We start from the raw sequence: 24843 nt of genomic DNA, 5'->3' as shown, positions 1-24843 counted from the left end.
ACCCACTGTGTACTGACAGTGCCCTGGGCCACTCGCAGGTTCCCAGGCCTTCGGGTGGACGCCAGAGGACCCATGGTCACCCAGCAGTGATGGGACAGGACACAAGGCAGCCCAGCAGCTCCCAGGGAGCCCAATCAATAAATCACAAGCACAGATTTGCAGCAGAAACACCTTCAGAATTAATGCATCCCAGGCAATGCAGCCCCTGCTACGTGCTGAAGCTTTTCAATATTTGTGCTTCATATTTCTAAAAATCTTGTTAACTAAAGCCCAGCATGTAATCTTCTTATTTGACAAGCCACACTCAATAAGCTATTTAAGGCTGGAAATTCATCAGGTCTGAACTGATAGAATAAGTAATTCCAGCTTAATAAAAATGTCTTTAAATTAGAACAATTCCATGTCTTTTCGACTTAAGTCAGAAGCTCAACTCCCATCAAAGACAGGAACCACTGATGCTCGCTGAATAATTGTTAAAAGTTGAGGCTTTCAAATATGTAAATGACAGCAAAAGCTTTTAGCAAGCAAAGTCCATTTTGAAGCATTATATGGAATATCCAGAATCTCAGAAAGCTCCTTCCAGGACCCAAAGCAGTGTCTGTTACCATCAGGTGTCTCCCATTAGCAGGGAGGAGACACTTCAGTACACAAGTAGTGCCAATTATGGAACAGAATGATTAATCAGCAGCTGAACAGGACAATCCCCCATTGGAAAGCATTCAGATGGAATAATGACTTGCATTGTCTCTCCCAAAACACCTTGGGAAGCACCTTCCTGTCCCAGGAGTGTCACCCAGCCCAGGCCAGGAGCTGCTGCCAGGGCCCTGCAGTCCTTAGGAAAACACAGCACAGACCCCAGAACAGGAGGCAAAGGATTTCCCACATAAGAAGTTCTCTCTCTGTACGGACCCCACTGGATTTTGCTTTAGAAGTCCTCAGCCTCCCACAGCAGTTTGTGCTCCCACCATCTGCACTGAAATTCCATCTGCTGCAGGAGGAAGAGTTTTGCCTAAAACCACACAAAATCCAGACTGATGTGAAGTCAAGTCACCTGCTTATAGAAATGAGAAAAGGAAGCAGAGTGAAACTCATCCTGCATTTCCAGCTGACAAATTTAGAACTTGCCTGCCACAGGAAATTAATTCCAAAATCTGCTCCAGTCTAGGCAGAAAATGTACTGCAAGAACAGCTCCTGCAGTAAGCAAGGGCCTGGGCTCACACCCCACCCTCAGACCCATCCCCAGGGCCACCAGTGCTGCCCTGTTGGTGCTCATGGGCACCTCTTCATCAGGACACAGCAGAGGGATCCAAAGCTTGCATCATTTGCTGCAGAAAGCAGGAGTTTGTCACCCACTGGATTTTCTTCCTGGTGGCAACATGGGGAAAAAAACCAGGTTTGTAAAAGTTATTCAGACGTTTGAGTGGAATGAACCCCCAGAATTTTCTAAGCTTCAAAGCTTCCTGAAGCTGCCAAAGTGCCCTGGCTATAAACTGCAGCAGCCCCAGGAAGCTCAGAGCTGCTCTCAGGGAAGGCAACTGTGCTACACAACCTTTTCAGTTCCTTTTGCAGGGGCACTTCCACTTCAGTGCCTTCTCATTGCCTGTTGCAAGAAGCTCATAGGTAAAAACCTTCCGGTCAAATCCCAGTTCTCCCAAAAAGTGCACCCAACACCACAGTGAGTCGTCCCCTGTAATTCTTTATTAGAATCGTGGATTAATATATTTTAAATCAATCTAAAAAAATAATGAATCAAAGTACAGTACATGCATAAAATACAAAGTAATTTACAAACAGATCGAAATAGCATCTTCAGAACTAATACCAGGAGGAGAAACGGAGTAAAAAACAAGAAGTGACCGACTACAGCAATGCCTTCCGTGTGCCTCACACATCATGAGCACCGCGAGACAGAAAAGTTGGGAACAGAACGCAGCTGAAAGTGCCAACCACATCTGGATGTTCCAAGTGGGTCATATCAGAGTTTGAGAAACATCCTCTACAATCAATTGCTTCCCTGTAATTGCATAAATAACTGCAAGCATTTGCACAACAGAGAGTTCCTTTGAATCCTGTGGGAATGCAGTGGCTGTGGCCCCCAATGCCAGTGTCAGGTGTGTTTAGGAACAGCACAGAGCGAGTGACGTGCAGTGACAGAAGGCACAGTTCATGTATCCCTGAACAAGCAGATTGGACTGATTGGTATGGAGCAACAGACCACAGGAGGAACATCCAGTAAGAAAACTACTCCAGAGGGTTTTGTTGAAGAACAAACAGCAAATCACTGGAATAATTTAAAAATACTGGATCAACCAGAACTGAAAACTAAGGCCAGATAGTGGAAGTTATTTATTCATCAACTCAAGCACTTGAATATATTAATATATGTGGCATGCATGAATAGATGTGATATGTAATATGTGACAACACCCTTCAAGTCTGTGTCCCATGAAAGAAAAAAAGGCATCCTCAAATCCTGATACCACCAGCACTGTGGAGGCCAAGCCTCACGCAGCACAAAGATGCTGCAAGTTCCAGAGCTGGAGTGACCCTTCCTCAGGGACGCAGCTCCTACGTTCACTTCCTTCACAAGGGGCACCTCCATGGAGTCCCAGCAGCTCTGCCTCACATCAACCTCCTCTGCAGCAGGTGCCAAACCACAGCACCTCACTCACAGGTAGCCAGAACCTGCTGCTTGTTTGCAAGAAATTCTCTTTTCTCCCCCGTAATATCCTATAAAACTTCACTTGACTATCTGAAGATGTAGCCAAAAACATTTAACTTACAATAAAATTGCACTTCTGAGCTTCGCCGAGCTTTAGATGCAGAATGCAACACCTTAAGACAAGGAAAGATTATCCTGCCCAGAGAGATTTTCCTCTGACAATAATTGCTTTGTGAGGAGCAGGATAACGTCTTCAAGTGCTCTCCAAAGGTGTCAGTGCTCTGACTAGCGGGCATCATGTTGGGAAGGGATCAGTTGAGTTCCAAACAATTTACTGAGCCCAAACCGACAGGTCGGTGTTGGGAAAATACTGCAGCCACATCCAAGTAAGAGATTGATAAACACTGAAAACAAAGTGTTTAAGACATGGAGAAATTCATGGAGAAGGAATAAGTAGTAACTAAACACAAGAATGTAACCACGAGAATTACAAATATTTTTAAATCTTGGACCTGGGGAATATACACAGCCTTTTAGGAAAGAATGGACAATTTATATATTCTGACAGCACTGCATCTTTGGTTTGTTTTCAGTGGTTGGAGGGACGTGGATGGGAACCACGTTGTTGCTTGGGGACATGTCATTCTCACGTCTGTCAGACATCTGCTTCTGGGAAACAATCCGATAGATCTCTGGAAGAGGAGAAAGAGCTGATCAATATGTGCACACCAGCAAAATGCCATCAAAGAGTTAAACCTAGGGGAAACCAGACATAGCTTTGGAATTACATAAGTAATGCAATGAAGCTTCCACACTAAGTTCAATTGTGGTGGTTTCTAGATACAGAAAATAAAATATATTTTTGAAACAGAAATTACTTTTTTAACAACTGTTTTACTTCCTTTGAGATAAGAGTCAGTAAATGGACAGAATTCACGAATCTCTATGCTATGAATGAGAAACTATGTGCCCCATCCATTCCTTTTGAAGGTTAAGGACAGTTGTCACATGTTTGCTGATGTATCCACAAACAACACCAGGATTAAAAGGAACCATTCCAGATTTCTCTCCCTGATAGGACTGCAAGGACAATTTCTTCTTGCTGAGCACACCCATCATGTCTATCATCCAAGCAGTGTTAAATCTTCAGAAAAGATTGATTTGGGCCCAAAAGGGGAGACTCCGCCCCTTCAGCAGCACAGAAATCCCTTACAAAATGTGCTGTGTGAGAAATATGGGCTCCAGATGAAGAGATTCCAAACAAAGAGGAATTAGAGAGCATGGGATAAACACCTGCACCGAGAGCCTTGCCCTGTTCCTGGGGCTTCTCATGGCTGATGGTGCTGCACGTAAACTCAGAGCAGCTACAGCAGCACTTCAGCTGCACAGAGAGAGTAGAGCATGTGTAACGCTTCACCCCCAGAAAGGAAATACAGGACGCCAAAAATAGAACATGGGGAACTCACTTGCAAATCTGAATTTGAAAAACATTAAAAAAATAAAAGCTTACTAAAGCTCAGTTTTACAAAAAGCCCCTGCTCGGACTCAGACAGGACAAACTGTACATTAAAATGGGTTTTTCATACGCAGTAAGGTACAGATCAAGTCATTGAGGCAACCAAACAAGAGCTGAACAGGTAAAAGGATTTTCTGATTTCACCCTTTCTTGAGCTTGCTCTTCTTTCCAACCACCTTATACATAAACAACCTCACAAGTTACATGAAAACCATGAAACCAGACCTCTAAAGCCACCTGCAGCCCGGTGTGGGAATGTGCAGACTTGGCCCCGTGGCAGTGCTCAGCAGAGCCTGTGTGTGGGGTGGGAGGAGCAGAGAGGAGAGACCTGCTCTGCACCTTCAGGACAAGCTTCGTGCTCAGGGCTGACAGCCAGTTCACTTCCAGTGCAGAGCAATGCCTGTTCCCATCAACACAAAAAGGCTCTGCCCACCTTTGTTACTGGGAATTCTCTGGTAACACCTTCAGCAGCAGCAATTCCCAGTTTCCCAGAGAATTTCCTGAACAAGTTCATACAAGTCCCTGACATATCACATACTTCCTCCACCCCATCAGCCAGGACTCACACAGGGTGCCCTCTGTGTAACAGCCTCATCTGACAGCAAAGATCCTCGGCAAACAGCTCCAAAGCCTTAAAAATAATCTTAACAGCACCAATTCCCTTACTGATAATGAATCTACCCCTTCTGACTCTGGGAACATCTTCCCATGATTCCCATTTCCACGGCCTCCCCAGCAGTCCTGCAAGTGAATCCACTATCAGCAGTCCCAAGTTTGCTGCTCCCTGCTGCTTCTCCCCCCTTTGCAGAGTAAAGCTCAGTGCAGCCACAGCCTAAATGCTAAAATCTACCCTTCCCTGGTGAGCTGCACACTCAGCACACAGGGCTGTGCTGCTGTGGCAGGGGAGGGGGAACAGCCTAAACCTGCTCTCACTGGGGCAAAATGCCCAGCAGCCAAGCCTGCACTGGAAGTGCTGTGCCCAGAGAACACTGGGCTAATGAAGATGTACCCTTTTTAATGAAGACACAGCACTTTGGGCTCTGCTCAGGAGCTGAATGAGACCTTATTAAGGGCACATTCAGCAGAATGCATCACTACATAATGGGGAACTGTGCGAGACAGGCCTTGCACTGTGAGAGCTGGGAAAAAGTGACACTGCTGCCCAGGAGGAGCTGGGCCAGGCCTTGGCTGCTCAGCCTGCACTGGGGTTCCATTCATTTTCAGGTGTACAGAGACAAAAGAGGAAATCCCTCGATTTTTTGATGTTAATTCTCTGATGTTGTTTCCTTGGTGATGGGATTCCTTAGAGATGAAACCACAGCAGAATGCGGTGTGGGAACAGAGACAGCACAGAGCCAGGCAGGGAATGGAGGCAGACTCCAGTTTACTTTAGGATGCTTCATCCTGCTGTGAATGCTCAGGGTGGCTGGGATCATAATACCAGTCTCTCTTATTTGCCAGATGATACAAAGCAGCTTTGTGTGCACAACAATCAGCCCCGGCAGTCTAGACATCTTGGAACAGAAGGATTTGGATAGGGACCATTACTCTAAGTCACAGATGGGAAAGGTCCTCAAAACCTCATCTGGAATCCACAGCAGGACAGGAAGCCCACCACATGTATGATACACCCCCTCTAAAAGTCCTCTATAATATGGGAGAAGAAAGAAGAGCTTTTATCCCTTTTATCCCTTATTCCACCTGTAGCAACAGATCACAGGCTGTGCTAACTACACTGGATTCACATTTCCCACGGCCAAAACCATCTATTCAAAGTGCTTACTCTGAGAGCCCAGGTGTGGATAAGCTTAACAGGGACCCAGCCACACCTCCAAGGGAAGCACCTTCACAAACTTCCAACACTGTCCCAACCAGATCAGCTTCAGAAGGGCTGGAAAGAAAGGGGGGCTGCTACAGACCTTGGTCCCGACACCCTGTTCAGGAGAGATCCCAGCAGCTAGGGGAAAGGCTCTGGAGCAGCCTGGGGTGTCTGGTCCAGTTCCCAGCACTGCAAATACCAGAAGGGCTGGCGCAGCAGCTCATCCTGCCCCTTCTGTCAGCCAGCTCTGCTCGCAGCCGCTGGCAACACCTGCTGGTTTCCCCAGCTTCCTGCTCCCAAGGACAGCCAGCATTCCATCCACAGGCACTGAGCTTGGAAGCAGCCTTGCCAAACACACACCAGCCAGGATTCTGCAGGGTGACTCCAAAAACCACATTCCTCAGATGACTGCTCTCCTCCTTCCTCCAAAGCAAGTCATCAAGAGAAAAAGCCAGCTGTGAAGTGAGCTCCAGAACAGCCCTCCTTAGCATGCCAGTCACAGCCCAGATGGAGCCAACCTGCTGCTCAGGCACTGTTTACCGCACCTTTATCTCCCCCAAACAGGAGCTCCTGTCTGGAGAGAGCACATGCCCACTAAGCACAAGTGTTTCTTCCAGCACAGTTGAACTGACCCCTTCTGAACAAGGATCACAAGGATCCTGTCCAAGAGCTCTTCACCCTAAACACTGTCGCAGCAACATGCAGGCAACACTGACATCCATGGAAAAGCAACAGCCTTGAGAATCTGTCAGAGCCCACCAAGAGCAAGTTTTAATGGGCTGTTCACCCATTACAGACAGCTCTGCTTACAGACATATTAAACCAGAAAAAAAATCAAACCTCCATGGATTAGAATCCAAACTCACTTCTGGAATAAAAGGTACTGTGAGAAGCTTGTGAGGAGAGATAAAGAAAGCCCAGCCTGTGTCCAAGAGGTGAAGCGCTTCCCATGGCAACAGAGTGTCACACAGCTCTGAAGGAAGCCAAGTGCACACAGGAAACGTCCCACCTCTCCAGTGTCACTTAGAGAACACAATGGGCCAGCAGGAGATGGCGACTGGGAGGTCACCAGTCTATACTGGCTATGACAGCCTGACAGCCACCTTGGGAGGGAATAAACACTGCCTGATATATTTGATGTTGTTTTATTAGTGCTGGTGTATGAAAGTGAATTAACTAACCTGCATCTGAGAGCCCTGAGCCCTCTGCAAACAGAGAGTGAAAGCAGCAAGGCTGCTTGTTCTACATGACACAAAGCACATCTGGCCAAATCTGACCTCAAAGTCAAGGTGTTCCTGAGAGAAGGGCTACCAAGGACATGGGCATAAAGGAAGAAGTCTCAGGTTTTAGCAGTTACAGGTGAGCAGTGTCTTTCTCCTGAAAAATCCATGCCCAAACTCCTGTGCATTTTTACAGGACTGCCTTCAGGTATGTGAAGAAAACAGGAAATGCAGCAAGCATCCCAACACCTCTGCCTTCAGCCACTCCTTAGTCATCCACCCTCTGATGGCACAGGCAGTTTGTCATGTAGAGAATAAATGTGTAAGCTAACAGAACTTCTTTCTTTTTGAAAGAAATTTGTGCAGTATTGGAATTACAACCAAATGAATACATGCAAGTTAAAAGGAAACCACATGGTTTAATTAAAAAAGAAAAAAAGGTTTTTATTCACCTAGCACAAACACGCTTTTAGCTGGTATCGCACAGGAGCACTACTGCTTAGGAACCCACTGTAAAAACACAGTCAGAACTGTCAGAGGCCTCTTACAACTAAAGATGAAACAAGAAACAGATGGACACAGGCAGGTAATATCCCAGCAGCCTAACACCTCTCTCCACTGCCAGGCTGTCCATAAAGCATTTCAAACAACTGAAGAAATGCTACAGGATTTGTACTTTTACTACAGTAAATAACCTCCTAGTTCTATCCTCACCTACATGTTCCACTATGGCTACCAGGACCTTTTTGGTGTGTTTTTAAAAGAATGTCTAAATTAGGTGGCAAAGAGGAAAACAAAATTCAGAACCAACTAGGTGTCAAGGTCACAGCAACAAGATCTGATTTACAGACAGTTTAGTAGTGGGGTCACTGCTTATACCAAGCACATCACGTAGCCTGGCACATGCTACAACTGGGAAGGAGGGACTTTAAATTTGCAACTGCAAAACACGTTGGAGGCAGTTGGAGAAAACGAGAGACTGCCTGGCACACCTAGAACAGAGACACAGCAAACGGAGGAGTGTCTCAGATATCTGTTTTGAAAACTCAGACTAGAGCACTTGCCAAAGCTGGGAATGATGAAAGCTCCAAAACCAGAGGCCACAGTGTCCCATTGTGCCCTGACTACAGCTAACAGGGCACACAGAAATACAAAAGCCTCGTGACAGTGAGTGATTTCCACACCAATCTGTGAACTCCTACTCCACCTTTATAAGCCAGGGTTAAGTTAAGGTTCCCCAAATTGTTGTAGTCGAGTGTCTCAGCCTTAACAAGTTTTGCCTACCTAAACAAGGCTTTAAACAAACAGGAGGTACTTTATCCACAGAACGTAAAAAATGCAGCACTGACTGCTGTCACAGGCCAAAAGTCCAGGCTACTAAATGCAATAGCAACTCCTGCAGCTCAGGAGTCACTGTGTCTCAAAGGAAGGATCTCTGCTCTTTCATCCCTTTTTCCTTGGCAACTGCTACGGTCACCATTAAAGATGGAAACAAACTGGACTGACTTCTCCTCTGATAAACAATGGCTGCTGTCACTTGATGCCAGCATGAGACAATTCCCTCGCCTGGGCACTCCCTGTAATGGAAGACGAAAACTGAAACACAAACCAGGCTGACTACAGTCCTGGAGCAGATCAAAGTGAACAAGGATTCATTCCCCAGTTCAAGGCTGGCCTTTCAACTGTGACACTTTGACACTGGACTCCAAATCTTATTGCTAATGAAGAATGATTAAATAGCAACATTTTAAACACTTTATAGGCAAAGAGATGCCTATTTGCATCATATCTGAGCAGCCTTCTGCCCTTCCCCCTTGAAGCACAAAGCCCTGGATGACTCACCTGTCAGAATAGTCTGGAAAGCTGCTTCCACATTTGTAGAGTCTAAAGCAGATGTCTCAATAAATGACAAACCATTCTTCTCTGTGTGGACAGAAATACTATAATTAGAGAGGTACAGTACATATCTGTTTCCCATCTAGAAAAGCTTCTGTACCAGATACTTGTAGCATTCCTGATGAGACACCCAGGTATCAAGAGAAAGGAAAACAAAGTTGTGGGGTTTTCCCCCTTACTTGATCTGAAAGTGACACCACCCAACACCAACATTAGAATTTACACCCACTCCCAAGCACAGGGATCAGCCCAGTGCTGTGTTACTTTACTGCACAGGTTCGTGCATCACTGAAAGGGATAATCTGCTGCAGTTTCAAGAACTGCATGAGAAAGTTTCCTAGATTTTCTTTAACCTCATCAAGTTTCTCCACCTCCCACCTGCTAATACATCACAGAAGCTTATTTAATGGGGATGGAGCAGCAGGGGGAATGACACTCCTCCAGCTGCAGGCAGGGATCCTCACTGGCCATAAACTCTGCCAGTGGAGCTACGGCAAACTTTAATGCGAGGAACCCAGCTCCACTCCTGGATTAAAGAAACTGGGCCTAAAACAAGGCTTACAGAAACTAGAACTACTGTTCACAGATCTTAATTACATAACAAAACTCAGAAAGCCAGTTTAATGAAAGTGTTCAGCCACAGGCACCTGTGTAGGGCTGCAGATTAGTTGGGATACAGAAGGCAAAGCTACCACCACACAAGAAACTCAAACCTAAAGCCAGAGGCAGTTTCTGCAACACAAACAGTGCCCAGGCAAGAGAATAAATCTGGGTTAAAATGTTCAGGTGCCTCTGGCTGGTTCTTGGAACGACATGTATGTTCTACAAGGTCTCCTTTCTGACTGAATGTGACATGTGACACTGAGGGGACATGAGCAGCAGCAGGTTTCTTCCTCCTACCCACACCCTCTCCAAGCAAGGTAGGCAAATCCCCGACAGCAGCAGGAAATTGCTCTGAGTTGCCCAACCTGCGAAAGCTCTGGCCTCGTCCGTGGGGACAGCTCTGAGGTGGCGCAGGTCGCTCTTGTTGCCCACGAGCATGATGACGATGTTGCTGTCGGCATGGTCCCGGAGCTCCTTCAGCCACCGCTCCACATTCTCGTATGTGAGGTGCTTGGCAATGTCGTACACCAGCAGTGCCCCCACGGCTCCACGGTAGTACCTGGGGACAAGGGGACAGCCAGCCAGCCAGCCACAGTGAGGATACAGGAGACTGTGCAATAGTCACCTTCCACCTCTGATCCACTCTTGAAAATTCTCCCCCACCCATCACTGTGGGTGCGGCACGGGCACAGCCCAGAGTGATAAGGAGACTGTAGAGTGACTCACTGGGTCATAAAAATGTCAGCGTGATCTACTCCCTTTACAAAAGGCCCCAGCTGGTCTCCTTTCGAGTGAGAGCCACAGTAATGCATTCAAAAGGAAACAGGCTGTGTTCTCCCACCCCACAACTCCCTCCAGCTCCAGCTTTTGCTATGCTGGTTTTTAACAATTAAACAAGCACACAAGTGTGCAGTCTTTCCTGGCTGCTACAGGAAGGCTTCTGCTCTTAGGTTACTGCTGATAAAATGACCAGGAACACTGATATTCCTTTGTCATTCACTTCCATGGAAATGAGTCTCTCAAAGTTCTTGCATTCTAAACTTGAAATGCCCCCAGTTACATGTCACGAGAGCACTGCAAAGTAAATAGGTCTGTGCAGGAACACATCAGATTGAGTTTCTGGGCTGAATAATATTTAACCTTCCCACCACCACATTATTGTGGGTATTATCTGACAAAACACAAACACCCCTGTTTGCAGTTGGTAAGGAATTGAAGGGGCCAAAACTGCCCTCCTCAGCCCAAGCTACTCCTCAGCCCAAGCTGGCTCCACTTACGCTGAGGTTATGGCTCGGTATCGCTCCTGCCCCGCTGTATCCCAGATTTGAGCTTTTATTGTCTTCCCATCGACCTGGATGCTCCTTGTTGCAAACTCCACACCAATGGTGCTCTTGCTTTCCAAGTTAAACTCATTGCGAGTGAATCGAGACAGAAGGTTGCTCTTCCCTACTCCAGAGTCTCCAATAAGTACAACTACAAGACAAAAATCATATCAGAATCAGACCCCAGAGGTAAATGACACACTGAAAATCACACACAAGAAATATTTCTTTGAAAGAATGAAGCATGAAGGAAAAAATGGCAACACCACCATCCTTGTCATGCATTTGCTGTCCAAGTCTCAATATTTCTGGAAAACCAGAGCTGCCACATTCACCAGTATTTTGAACAGATGTTAAGACTTGACTTTTATTGGTTATATTCCAATCTCCTTTGCCCAGTGTGGAAGAATATACATGGCTGTCACTGCAAACATTGGTGACCAGTTACATTTCCTTAAACAATACTAGAACTATAAACAAAAATAAAACCCTACAACCAAATAACTGAAATCTGCTTTGCTGAAGAAGTGCAAAACACAGGGCAAGCAGCACACTCTGCTTTCACTTTACACTCCTCATGCCTTTGCAGAAGAGAGGTTCCCCACTGGGGCAGAAAAATTTGTGAATGAAAAGAGAATCAAACCAAAGAACCCCCAAGACCACCATCACCCCACCAGCCAGTTTGAAACATTTGCTGAGCCACAGCTCTCTGCCCTTCCACAGTCCCCCACTGTTGCTGTGGCTCCTGGACACATCAGGCCAGAGCTTGAAACTGCTCAAAAATGCTGCCAGGGGATCGCTGTGCCTCAGAATTGGATCCACCATTCCCTGGCTCAGCTTGACTCATACGAGCACCAGTGGCAAGCAAACTAATTGGAAGGATTCAGCTATTCTTGACGACAGAGTGATAGAAGGTTCAAAGTCCAGTTCCTGCAGGAAAAACAGCATCACGAGGATTCCCTGCAACATCCTGTAACGCTGAGTTGAAAAGTGCAAGTTTAAGTGTTACTTAAAAACTCAGTACCAAGAGGCAGAAATGTGTTCACAACCTGACTCACATGAACAGGAGCCTCTTGGGGTCATCCTATGGCCTTAATGATGATAAGGCTCCAAACCAGTAATGAAGGAAAGGGAAGAAAAATATGATACAATCTTTGAGAAGAAAGGCCAATAATGAAGTTCAGCGGTGAATCAACACCAGTCCAAGCAAAAAAGTGCACACTCAGGTGACAAAAAACATTGTGTCTTTGTTTTTTTAGAGAAAAACAATTACTTGCTAAACACACATCACTAACAATTAAGACACCAAAACACAGCATTAAAGATTCTGTGTGGTACAACAAAGCAATGAGAGCACCAAACACAGTCAGTGACACAAACCCCCCATGGAGCTCAGTCTAGCTGCAGAAACATTCCCATCTGCTGCTGCAGCCCTCTGCAGCTTCTGTTTAAATAATGCAGAGCAATTCTGGCAGATGGGACTTTGCTCTGACTGGAAGGGCAGAGCAGCACCTTTTAAACTCCCTCCATAAATGAAAATTGCAGAAAACGTTGGCTTCAAACACAGCCTTGTGCAGAATACTTCATCAAAATAAACATCTTCCCAGCTGCCCATGCCAGCTGACTCAGCACGCAGCTGGCCAAGCACACAAGTTGGAGAAAGCACCCTCTGTTAACCTCTTCTGTGTAGGAAGATCACAAGTGCAGGTAGGTGGCAAGGCCCCATGCTGACTGCAAACAGGAGTCTGCTTTACTACGTGCTAGGTCACTGCTGAACAGCTCTTCTGGCACAGAGATGCTACATCATGGTAAACCCAGTGCAGGGGACAGGGCACCAATTGCATCACCACCCCTGGCAAATGGCCACAGCTTTCCTCTGCTACTGGCAAGTCTCTTCTTCAACACTGTTTTGGCAGGTTTAGCCCATGGGTTTAGATGACATCATGTTTGTATTCACTGGGACACACAACAAGTTCCTAGGAGGGAAAAGCTGACAGCCCCCTTTGTATTGCTCAGTCCTGCTATCACCCAGCACTAACTCTGGCAGGGGCCAGAAGTTGCTCTAAGCAAGAAAAGCAATCCACATTCACCATTTCCTTTTCCCAACAGGATGCATCATATACGTCTTAAGTATTGTCTCAAACCTACCTTTGTAGTTAGTGCAAAGCCCACCTTCAAGTCATTTAACAACAGAGGGATCCCTTTAATTCCTCTGCCAGGTTTTTTTCCTTACCTTGCCTGAATCCCACACTCCTTATGTTCTGAATGGTTTCCAGCACCAGAATAATGTGTCCCAATTATAAGGGGAAAATAATACCTTCCTCCTTGAAATCAGCTATTTCCTCTACTTAATTGGGCCACTGCAGCTCCTCTTGGACACAAGAACAGCTTGGAATGTCAGCAGGCACCTGAGACTCCTCACACCTTCAGCATTTCTGCCAGTCTGGGCAAGTATCACTCTTAAAATACAATTATGAACTGAAACAGCTTTAACAGCCACTCAGATTGTGGTTTTAATTTCAGTTTTGCTTTCCTTATCAAGCCACCATATTTTGATATTTTATACTACACAGTGCTCCCATGTATTACATTCTTAGCATAGAAATGTAGTAGGAATGACCCTGGATGGCCAAGTCCCATACTAAATATCCAAGGCAAACAGTTTCTGGGAGGGAAATGACGTTATCTAGGCCATGATAAAGCTAAGTGTTCCTGCACATTGTCCCTTTCATTGGGCTTTTCTTCCAGAAATTCATTCCTAATGGTTAGAAATTGCCTTCTGATTTTCAGAAGGAATTAGTGGTCAGCTGATGGTGGTGTTCATGTGCCAGCATCCTCCATTAGCTTATTAGTGTCTTCTCCCAGCAGTGTTTACACTGGGGTATTTACAGAAAGCAACCACATCTTCTCTGGGCTTTGCTCTATTTGCTAAATACGCCAACTTGTCAAATGGTTCCGTATAAACACGTTCACTTCCCCAAACACCTTCCCTACAAGTTTTTCAATTTCTTTTCAGCACAGTGAGAACTGCATACATCATTCTAAGGGAGATCCCCCTGTGATGCAGACAAGAATTTTAGTATTTCCATCTCTACTAGGCACACCTGGAGCTGGAATTATTTCTCCTGACAATTTCACCTTGACGGCTCCATCTGCCTGTCATCAGACCTAATTGTTCAGCTTCATGTTGGCAAACTTTTACTCTACCAGAGTCCAAGTCCCCAGGGATAAACCCTTACATCCCAAATACCAGCTCATCTGGAGGACCACAGTCCTCATCAGCACACAGCTCATTCAGTGCCATACTCCCACTTCCCCTGTCCCACCCAACTTGCATCATCCATAAATTCCATTTCTACATCAGCACTGGAAGGAGGAACGTCTGGAGGAAACATTTTAGCAAGTTCAGCCACAAGACTCAGTCCTGAAATCCATCAATAACCAGCTTTGGAGCAGGACCTCCCTCACAGGAGCAGCACCTTAGGAAGCTGCACAACCAAGGAAAATTGTACTGACACACCTGAAAGTCATGGAAATGATCTCCCAGCCCCAAGTGACTGATTCAGTGGTGGGACAGTTCAGTACTTGCAACCACATGCTTTAAATTGATTCATTTGACTTTCTACAGCATTTACTACCCCAAACATTTAAGACAAGCATACAAGCATCTGGTGGAGAGAAAAAAAAAAATTTAAAGAGAGAATGAAGTCCACAGTACTGTAAAAATTTCCCTCTCTAATTCCAGTTTTATTTCTGTAGAAGACCAAAATAAGAATTCAATTTCCTAAGATGCATGAGAAGCAATTTAGAGAACTATGTCAAGAAAGGGTTATTAATTTTTCACCAACATTCCAGCTCACTCACACAATTTTTGTTTCTGTAAAACCTCTTAGTTTAAATTTTCAGAAAATATTTTAATTATCTCATTAAACATGTTATTGGCAACCCAAACAGGTTGAAAATAAGAGTCCAGCAGCACTAGCTTGTGTTGTCTATGGTAAAAGTTATTGCACAAGTCACATATTACATGATTTAGGACCAGTACACCAGCACAAGAAAATCACAATGTCTAAAACTTGTTTCTGCACTGAATTCTGCTGTTAAGAGACATATCAATAAAAAGCTTGGACACGTCTTCATGACCCCCAGAAGAACCTGCTGACGAACACCTCTCCCTGCCCACTTCAGCTGGAATTTGAAGGGCATGTGAAAAAAATTACTCGATCCTATACCTTGTAGGTAGCTGGTCATAAACCCAACATGGTCATGACTTGTGTTAACCTCCCTCCTCAGCTGTGCCCTGTTTTATTCACCCATTTTCTGTCACAAAAAGAACTGGCACTCCAAAGGCCCTCTGGGGCAGGGGTTGCCTGTCCATACAATCAGTAACACCTCCCAACACCTCTGCAGTAAATGGCTGCACCAGCCAGTTTGTTGCAGCACCAAAGTGCCTCCACATCTGAGGCAATGAAAGCCAAGGGCTTCTACCAATGTCAAATCAATAGATGTCATACAACCACACATTTCTCTAAACACGCAAGTAAAAATGTGTCTTCTAAACCCCAAACGAGCAAGCTGGTTCAGTTTCAGAGCATTTCCTCAATATCAGAGGGAGAAGTTGGAGAAATGAGTATGATGCAAAGAAGCAGAGAGCTGAAACTGGAGTTTTTCCTAACAAGAAGCTGAATGTCACCACAAGTCAGGTCCATGACATGAGTCTGCCCCCAGATCCAGAGTTCCAGATGGCCAAGGTGCAGACATAATCTTCCTGAGCTTTGTCCATAGAAAACATCTTCTGCAAGTGAGGGTTCCTTTGATAACTGCTCATCTACTGCAAGCACATTAAACAAAAAGAGCAAAAAGGCTCCTGTACTAAAGCTAGGCTTAATTTATTAAATAATAAAGTAATATCCTTATATCACCATTATATTTTCCTCCTATTAAAATGAGAACAAGACTTCTACAAACTGGACTTCATAGGCCTTGTGTTTCCTCAGGAGCCATTCTGGGAACCGCAGGCACTGCTCTCAGCCAGACCCCAAAACTATGGAAGAATACAGAGACTGGAATCTGGACAAGAAAAATTTAACAGAAACTGTTTTTTTCCAAGCGAGGCTTAGTCTTTCCCATATGCTGAAGTGTTGCAACATAGTCAGGGGAAGGGTATTTTGTAACAGGTCCCTGGATTTTATTGTCCAGAAGCACAGGTGGGCTCAGTTTACACCCAGCAGCAGAGTCAGCCAGATTTCAACACACATCTGCTGTCAGGGGCTGACAGGACAAAACCAGAAGTCTCACAAACAGAAACGTGGCAGTTCAACCCAGGAGCAGTAAAAGACAGCCAGACTAGAGAACATCACATGATTGTTTTAACCAGGTCAAATTCTGAACTCGGTCCTGAACTCATGTCCCTTCATAAACCCAGAAGTGTCCTGCTGGATAAAGTGTCCTGACAGACGAACACCCAGAGTCTGACTACAAACAACTGGCGTCCAAAAACCATGGTGTGTATAACAAACAGGCTAATCTCTGTCCTAGCCAGCCCCTGCATCTTCAAATAAGCAATGCCTTCAGACTTGCCATTGTAACCATCACACGGACATGCCCCAAAACAAGATTTTTTTGCTTCTATGAATTCATGAAGGCTTTCAAACCCATTTATAATATGCATGGCAATGCACCACTCCAAAATTTGCATACCCACCTGAGGGACTTTGTCCTTTTGATTTCACCGGCTGCCCAATAAAAGAAGCATTACAGATATCCACAGAAATGATGACAAACAGGAGATACTTTCCCTATTTGCCCTTATCACTCACTGTTTAAATTTTGATCAAGTTGTACATCAATTCAGTATAAGGGCTATGAATCCATTAAGTCTCTTTTCTGATTATTTTGATGCCCTTCTCCATCTTTTTAATTCTACAATCCCTTTAAAAATAGATATGTCTGTCATGCCTGCATTTCCCCTCAATTCCCAAGATGCTCATGTCTCAAACTCAAACACTGACTTAACGTTTCCCCCGAGTCCCCGTTTCCTTTTCCAAAAGATTTACCTACCCCTTGCCTTTTTGGCCAGTGCCTGGCAAGGAGACATTCGGTTCAGAGACCTACTTGCAATAATTTCCAGATCATTCCAGAGTGGTGACAGCTTGTTTAGAACCACCATCATCTCTGGGAAGTTACAAAAGTTTCCACAATTTGTACTACTCTGCATTTTTATGTTATTTCAGCTGCCACATTTACCCCACTTAAGTGACATTGCATCAACTTCCTGCAGTCCACTTTAGCCTGGCAAAACCCAAATCATTCATCTTCACAACAGCATTTTCACAGCATTCCCTGCAATCCCAACAGTTTCTATAAACCAAGCTAAACAGAAAAAGCTTTAGCAAAGGCAATCTCAATTAAACCAGCTTTAGACTTCTCCCTATAAGTGGATCCCAGCTTTAGTTTTTCCCAATTATAAAAGGAAGCAGGTCTAATGAAAGATAGCAGCTCTCCCAACAAACTCCACGTCACTGATAGTCCCAGGCCTTCACAGCTAAAACATTAATTACAAGCCCACTCACAGAACTGCATGAACAAGGGTAATTCAATGGTTTTGATAACCTGTACACAAGTACCTACAATAACATTGCCTAATGCCATTAAACCAGTGGTCAGCAAGGTCCTTGCCAGTGCTGCAAGCTGAGAAAAGATCCCATTCTGGAACTTCCTGATTTGATTTCTACAGCAGCACAGATGACTGATTTATAGGTAGAAATAATGCCACTTTCCACACGCAATTGGATAAAACAGCCAACAATAAAAATAATGTAATTCCTCAAAGTTATTACAGGAGCTTAAGGATACAGGAAAAAACATCGATGTTTACCTTCGAGATGACAAGCACAGGGTCTCTAACCCTTACAACATAACAAGCAATGCTCTAAATCCTAAATTCAAATTTATAATACCACATCACAACAAACAACTACTTTTTTACACTACTTTGCTTGCTTTTTCAGTGGGGTTTATTTTAATATCACATTATGGGACAGTGAACTTTCAAAACATCAGCACTTCTGTACACATTTCACAGCGGGCTACACGAACCTTTCCAGCAGGCTGGTATTTTACGCTGCAGGGAGTGAAAATTGAGGATTTAACCACAACCTAGAACGTTTTAACTCAACTTGCTGCTGTATTGCAGACTGGACGGGCATCAGGCCTGGAAAACGAGGTATTCTTGCCCTTCCCTGTGGGAGCCAGGACAGATCAAGGCCAGGCTGGATGGGGATTGGAGCAGCCTGGTCGAGTGAAAGGTGTCCCTGCCCATGGCAGGGGGTGGAATGCGATGATCTTTAAGGTCCCTTCCCACCCAAACCATTCCATGGTTCTATGAGGATTTTATGATCTCTGGGTGTGGAACAGCAGGGACATTCCACTCCTCGCCAAGGGCTCTGAACACAGAAGGCAGCAAGTCGTACTACTTTATTAATTAGTGCATCATCTACCAATGCTGAGCATATCTCACCCACTCTATAGCTCTATTTAACAGCTGGAGAGGGTTGTTATCAACCTTGACGAGTCCTTATCAGCCCTGGGCATCCTTCCTGGCGATCTTTGCTCGCCACCCCGCAGACCGGCCGCCGCCTCAGCCTGTGCTCGGGGCAGCCTCGGACCAGCCCTGAGACCAAATGCCCAAATCCCCGCTGCCAAACCCTGCCCAAAGCTGACACTGTGGGGTGAGGGAGGGACACCCGAGCGGGGCCCGGCGATGCCCGGGGCGCTCCCCCCGCCCGCCGGGCCCCGCGTCAGGGAGCGGCCCCGGCCGCGCCCGCGGGTCCCGCCGCTCTCCCGCCCGCTCGCAGGGCCCTGCCCGCCTCACCTTTGAAGAGATAATCGTACTCGTCGTCGCGGGTGCCCATGGCGGGTGGCGGAGGAGCGGGACCGGGAGCGGAGCGGAGCCGAACCCTCCCTGCAGCCGCCGCAGCGCTTCCGCCCTCCACGCTCCGCCTGCCCGCCCACAGGCGCTTCCGGGGCAGCGGCGCCGCCGCACGACCGCGCCCGGGGCAGCGCTGCGGCCGCGCCCTCGCCGGGGTTAAAGCGAGAGGGGGTCCCGCCCGCCCCTCAGGGCCCCCGAGCACCGACACCCCCCGGCACCCCCTGGAGGGGGTGGCGCGCTGCGGCGGGAGTGCTGTGAAAGGGACTAAGGGTGGCCGGGAGAGGTTGCTGGCAGAGTGGTTCCATGGTGTAATGGTTAGCACTCTGGACTCTGAATCCAGCGATCCGAGTTCAAATCTCGGTGGAACCTGTATATTTTCTTTCCTTCTTTCGTTTTTTTCCTTTTCGAGTCTTTGTGTCCAAACGATCCCCGGGCATTCTCTGAGCTGCCCGAGTCCCTGTGCCTAAATGGTGAATGGACACACTGAGCTCCCCGGACTCCTGTACCCAAACAATATCCAGGCATGTGCCATCCAAGCTCCCCAAGCCTCCTTTCCCAAGTGATGGATGGGCACACTCTGAGCTCTTTGGGCCTCTTCACACACAGTGTGATAACCTCACCTCACCTTTTGCCTGGTGCCCACCAACCTTAACCCTTGGCATGATGTGGGTGCCCTTCTCCTGCCTCCATGGGCAGGCACTGGCCTCACCCCAAAGGCACCCACAAGCACAGGAGAGCTCGGGGTGGGTTGGTGGGAAGCCCCCCCAAGGTCTCACAGATCCCTCCTGTGAACTGAGCTGAGAGGGGCATGTGAAACCAATGGAGCTTGTGGTGGAGGTATCAGAGATGCCAACAAGCCCTTTCAGCTCATGAGGTTCAGAGGCCATGAGCACAGGCCCCTTTCCCACTGCCATCCTTGCCTACCCTGCTTCTCTCTTCCCAAAAGATGGTCCAGTTCCCCTTGTCTGCTCCTGTGCCATGGGAGACACCAACTTTGTAGTCAGCTTCTCCTGGTGCAGGCTTGACATCTAAACAACTGAGGATAAAAATAGCACTTGTGTCCAGATGATTAAACCGAATCCCTTAAAACCTCTCTTTTCCCACCAGCCTGCCTTCAGCAGCAGTGTGTTTGCCATCACTGCAGTCAGTGGCTGTGTCATCATTCCTGTGTGTGAAAGTAACCCCCAGGCATCAACAGCAGGGCTGTGCATCAGTTACTGTCTGCTGGAACTGTAACGAGCCAGAACGTGATCCTCTGTGTTTAAAAATAAATAGTTCACGCTGCCTCAGAGCTTCTGAGTGAGGAAAACAAAACATTAATAACAAAGACACCTGATGTGCGACCACAGTGTGTCACGCCACAGGAGTACGGTGCTGCCGGCAGAGGCTCTCCAGGAGCATCGGGTGAGACTGGAGCATTGAGAGCATCATGGTCTGGGCTCACCCATATCCTGCTGCCAGCCTCTTATGTGCCCTGCACCTCCGGCTCCTCACAGGGGGTAGCTTAGTAGCAGGAGGTCTGTAGGAGTCTGTGTTGTCTTTGGATTCATTCTTTTTATCTCCAGAAAAACCCAGAACCCACAAAACCTTGAGCCTGAAAATGCTCATCCCGCTCCTGCCACCTTTCTTAATCCTCTGGCATTGACTAGTACATCAAATGGATAGCAGATACTTGTCTGTGTAGAGGCTGGGTATATTTATAATTCAGGAGCTCAGGTTTCCATCTCATGTCCTATTTGCACTTGCCCATTGAACTTTGTTGTTAAAAAGCTATTAATTTTCACTTGATGTTTCTCAGACCTGGTTTCATCCTCCAGAATTGCTATTAGCGCTAAAACATCTTAAAAGAACACAGATGAAGTATTTTTAGTTATCCTCCTGTAAGACCTGTTCTCCTTTTCACACTTTGGATTTTGTTTGTGAGCCTAGAAACACCCTTTATTTACATTTTTCATGTATGCAAGCTTTACTTCCTCTTGCACCTAATTGCAGACGTTCCTCATCTAGAACTGGCTTACCTTATGCAAGACTTTAGGGTACAGGGTGAGGACAGTGGCTCTTCTGACTGAGGTAAAAATCACAGTTCCCATATTGCTGCACCACTGTCATTTCTTGAACTTCAGCCATTATAAAGCAGAGGCATTTTTACCAATGATTTTTACCAAAACATCAAAATTTGTGCAGATTGTCATGGAGTCGAGCAGCAGCAGGGACTACTTCTATCTAAGCCTGTTTAAATGCAATTGATCATTTTAAAACAGATTCTTCATGGTGAAGAATATCTTCACCAAGAATATCTCAGATATCTCCTAGGTATTGAAAACAGCAGAAAGAGGTCTGTGTCTAAACAGGAATCAACAGAGCAGGACATGAGGAGACCGTTGAACTAGCAAGGAGCTCCAGAAATTAAAGTCTTACACCCTGTTCAGTCCTGGGTTAATTTTGTTGCTGTTCAAGCCCCAAATGAGAATATCCAAACCCTCAGGAAATTTCACTGTCAGCACAGTCTGGTTTGGGCTGCTCTGCTCTTTCTCTGTGTCCCCTCCCAGAGCGAGTTGCTGCAGTGATGGGATGGCCTGGGACACCGGCCGTGCACAGGAAACACGGCCAGAAAGCAGAGGTCAGGCCTGGAATAACAGAGACCGTGCGCTCTCCAAGTGACAGCTTTTAATGTGAGAACAGTCACTCGGCACTGGCATTTCTGCTGCATTAATTGCCATTAGTGTCATCCTTGCGGGAACACTAAATTCATGGCAAACCTTGAATTAGAGCGCTCTCATAATTCCTAACTTAGGCAGAACCATTTGCAGAGGCAGCACGTCCCAAGCAACTGGAGCAGAGACAAGGAATGATACTCAGCTGGGCCTTGGATGTTCAATTTAGCGAAGAAAAGAAGCAGAGGTCACACTCATAACTGCGTATTTATGGGTCTGTTCTGGAAAATCATAGAGCAGCTGCCAAAAAGGGCCCAGCACCATTAATGTGCAGATGTGTGTCAGGGCTCCCAGCTCTCAGCTGCCCAGCCCCAGGCAATGTGCATCAAGCTCTCCCTGCACCCAATCCTCATTTCATTCTCCACTTCCCTCCTTCCACCATTTCCTGAGATCCCCAAGAGTAATCCTGGCCTAATAAAGTAGAAAATTTACCACCATCTTTGAAGGTTGTGGCATTCCCACAACAAGGTCAAGGTGTCTTTGCAGAGTACACTGGTGGTATTTGACATGGAAATGGCAGAATGTGAAACAGGGATGGCCATTATTTGCTGCTGGTCCCAGCTTTTCTGGCTCTGAAATCCCTGTTCACACTTTGCCAAGCCCATCTCTTTGCAAAGCTCAGAGAAGATTTGGAATTGGAAATCACAGTAATTCAAAATTGTCCTTGAAGGGCCGTTGACCCAAATTCCTATTTCCCAGATAAAAGCAGGCCCTGGCTTCCCCAGGGCAGAAAGCAGGAAGGACAAAAGCAGAGCCCCAGAACTCTGTTTTATCAGAGGAGAAATATTTCCTAAGGGGAAAACTCAATCAATACTTTGCAATTTCCTAACAATCCATGAATCATTGCAATTATGCAGAGATAATTCAAGCTTTCCAACCTAGCTGCTAAATTAGAGAAAAGCGTACTCCTAGCACGCACTACCCCCAGTTTGACATGTCAGCAGAAAAAAACCCTTCAAATATAAAATCCATCCACTGCAATTAAAAAAAACAACCACTTTTTTAAAACCCTAGACCAATTTAAAGGGTCTACAATGTACAAGGATTCTATTTTTCAGGTAATTCTATGCCACAGGTAGGAATAATGGAAATACATGGAGTCAATAGGAATTTTTCTGTTGATGACTTATTTGCATTCCATCACTTGCTATGTCCTTTCTGATTTCTACAGCTCTAAGAAGAAAAGGTATAAGAAGAAATAGACCAAATCAAAATTAATTTCTAAATTAGCCTTTCCTTTCCTAACCTTGAAGTTGAAATAAAAAAAGGCCTGAATCTGAACACATTTTATATCCAAAATCGAATCTCAGTCTGGTTTTGCTGTTCTTCAGGGATCCCTGCAGCACTGCAGAAAGAGTGGGAAGGGAACAGAAAAATTAACCATCTTCTGGAGACATTTTTCACTAGGACAATATTATGGTAATCAGAAAGGAAGGAAAGTTTTCAGTGTGTTTTGGGAACAGGAATTGAGTGCAAGACTCAATGACTTCGTGTTCCTTGTGATGACTGTCAAAATGAAGTCATCAGTTTCCTGAATGCATTTTGGACTCAACACTCATCTCTTTGTCCCTGCTGCCTCCAGAGACACACTAGCAAGATAACTGTGGCAGCCCCGGGACAATTGCTGCCGAAGATATATAGAATCATCGTTCAAAATCTTCTTCCTCTTACACACTCTGCCAGAGGGGTTTATTTCCTATCTAGGGTCAAAATTTGCTTGATGTTGGAGTTGGTACCAGGCAAATGCAGAGACATCAGCGCAGGCGTTATCACGTGGCCCATCATCTTCTAATTTGGATTCAAAAGATCAGCCCTGGGGAATGAGGAAGCAGTTTGGGCTCTGTGGCCAAGTCATTCTCTGCTGAAACAACCGGCGGGGCTGGCTGGCTGTGCTCAGCATGGCCACGTTGTTGGGGAGATGCACAGTGGTACTGGGAGCCAAGCTGAGACTGTAAAACTTTTCTCATTAAGATCATTAGAGAGCTGTCAGATGGAACAACTGGGATGGCTTTGATCTGGCAGAATACCCTTCCTCCTGTTCCCAGACCTTGGGAACTATCCAGTTTTCCATAATTTTTTTTTTCAAGTCATTCAAACATACTCTTTGGGTTTTCTATAGGTTGCAATAACTTCTTCAGGCAAACTGGAGGCTGCAACAGCTATTACAATATTAATTTATTAAATAGAAACCCTGATATTTCAGTGATTCCTCTATAAATATATGCACAGTTGGTTTTGCCAAGAAAATGACAAAATGTTGCTGATCGTCCCAAAGATATTCCCTATAAATCCACTAGGTGTCCTACTGTTTTCAAGCAATTAGGATCAAGGAGTGCTTGGGTTTTTCCCTAGTTTTGCCAGTAAGGAATTAGTTTGAGGCTTTAGTGGAATTAGGTCTGGGTTTGCAGGTTGAAAAGATGTGTACGTGTGGTTTGTGTGACACAGCAGGACATCCGGCTCACAGCGGCAGCGCTTTTGGCAAATGCCATTAATGTTTCCCACAGAGACCAACTCAAGGTTACACACTAGAAGAGAAAAAGGGAAAAGAATCTGCCTTCCTCTCTTGGGAATGCTAAACAAGATCCAGCCGAGCCAAATCCTCTTTTCAGTCAACTTTGGGCATCTATTTATAGGACTGCTAAAGCGAGGCCAATGCTGACCTCAAAGGTGGTGGCAACACACGTTAAGCTTCATCAGAGCTGCTCTGCACAGGCTGCAGTTGTGACATTCCTGGTCACTGTCCCCATCCCTGACGGGTGTCCCGCTGCTTGCCAGATCCTGTCACAGCACATGCTCACAAGGTGTCCTGTCACTCCCAACAGGGAGGGCATGTAAATACATACCAAGAAAAGCAAGCTGAAAAGCAACCAAAGGATAATTTTCTCATCTCAGAAAATACTTGGGGTGGAGTGTGGCCATTGGACAGTCTCCAGCTGCTTGGCTGCTCCTCCGTGGCGTGACCTGGAGCGCACACACCATATCAATTGTGCTATCCAGGACATCCCTCATCTGCCTCTTTGTTACTTGCACTGAGCCTCAGATATCTCCTAGGTATTGAAAAAGCATCTTTCATTATTCCAGTGGTTTTCAGTGCTCAGAAATGCAGTATTTCAGTGAGGGACAACTGCAGGTTGATTTTTATGGTCTTGTCACTGAAGCC

The 24843-nt window shown here is 45.9% G+C and overlaps 1 protein-coding gene and 1 non-coding gene across 2 annotated transcripts; one reads left to right on the top strand and one right to left on the bottom strand.

The window, feature by feature from the left end:
• Positions 1-1679: 1679 nt before the first annotated feature.
• Positions 1680-19044, bottom strand: RAB11A (RAB11A, member RAS oncogene family). The gene is made up of 5 exons (XM_032122627.1): positions 18913-19044; positions 10995-11190; positions 10083-10276; positions 9061-9141; positions 1680-3355 (listed from the first exon to the last, which is right to left on the bottom strand). Exons 1-5 carry the CDS (start codon positions 18950-18952, stop codon positions 3216-3218), a joined length of 651 nt encoding a protein of 216 aa, XP_031978518.1. The 5' UTR covers positions 18953-19044; the 3' UTR covers positions 1680-3215.
• A 222-nt stretch (positions 19045-19266) lies between these two features.
• On the top strand, positions 19267-19338 carry TRNAQ-CUG. The gene has a single exon. It is a non-coding gene; the product is annotated as a tRNA-Gln (tRNA).
• The last annotated feature ends 5505 nt before the right edge of the window (positions 19339-24843 follow it).

The sequence above is a fragment of the Corvus moneduloides genome, chromosome 13 (genome assembly GCF_009650955.1).
Source record: "Corvus moneduloides isolate bCorMon1 chromosome 13, bCorMon1.pri, whole genome shotgun sequence".
Taxonomy (NCBI): Eukaryota; Metazoa; Chordata; class Aves; order Passeriformes; family Corvidae; genus Corvus; species Corvus moneduloides.
The sequence above is the reverse complement of the archived record's forward strand: the minus strand, read 5'-3'. Positions and strand labels throughout refer to the sequence as shown.

Bases quoted from the DNA above. Each gene is read 5' to 3' on its own strand.
- RAB11A (XM_032122627.1), bottom strand. From the start codon at position 18,952: ATGGGCACCCGCGACGACGAGTACGATTATCTCTTCAAAG. The intron at 11,191-18,912 runs GTGAGGCGGGCA...TTTGTCTTGTAG, and splicing joins GTACGATTATCTCTTCAAAG to TTGTACTTATTGGAGACTCT. The intron at 3,356-9,060 runs GTGAGTCATCCA...CTCCTCTTCCAG, and splicing joins TTTCCAGACTATTCTGACAG to AGATCTATCGGATTGTTTCC.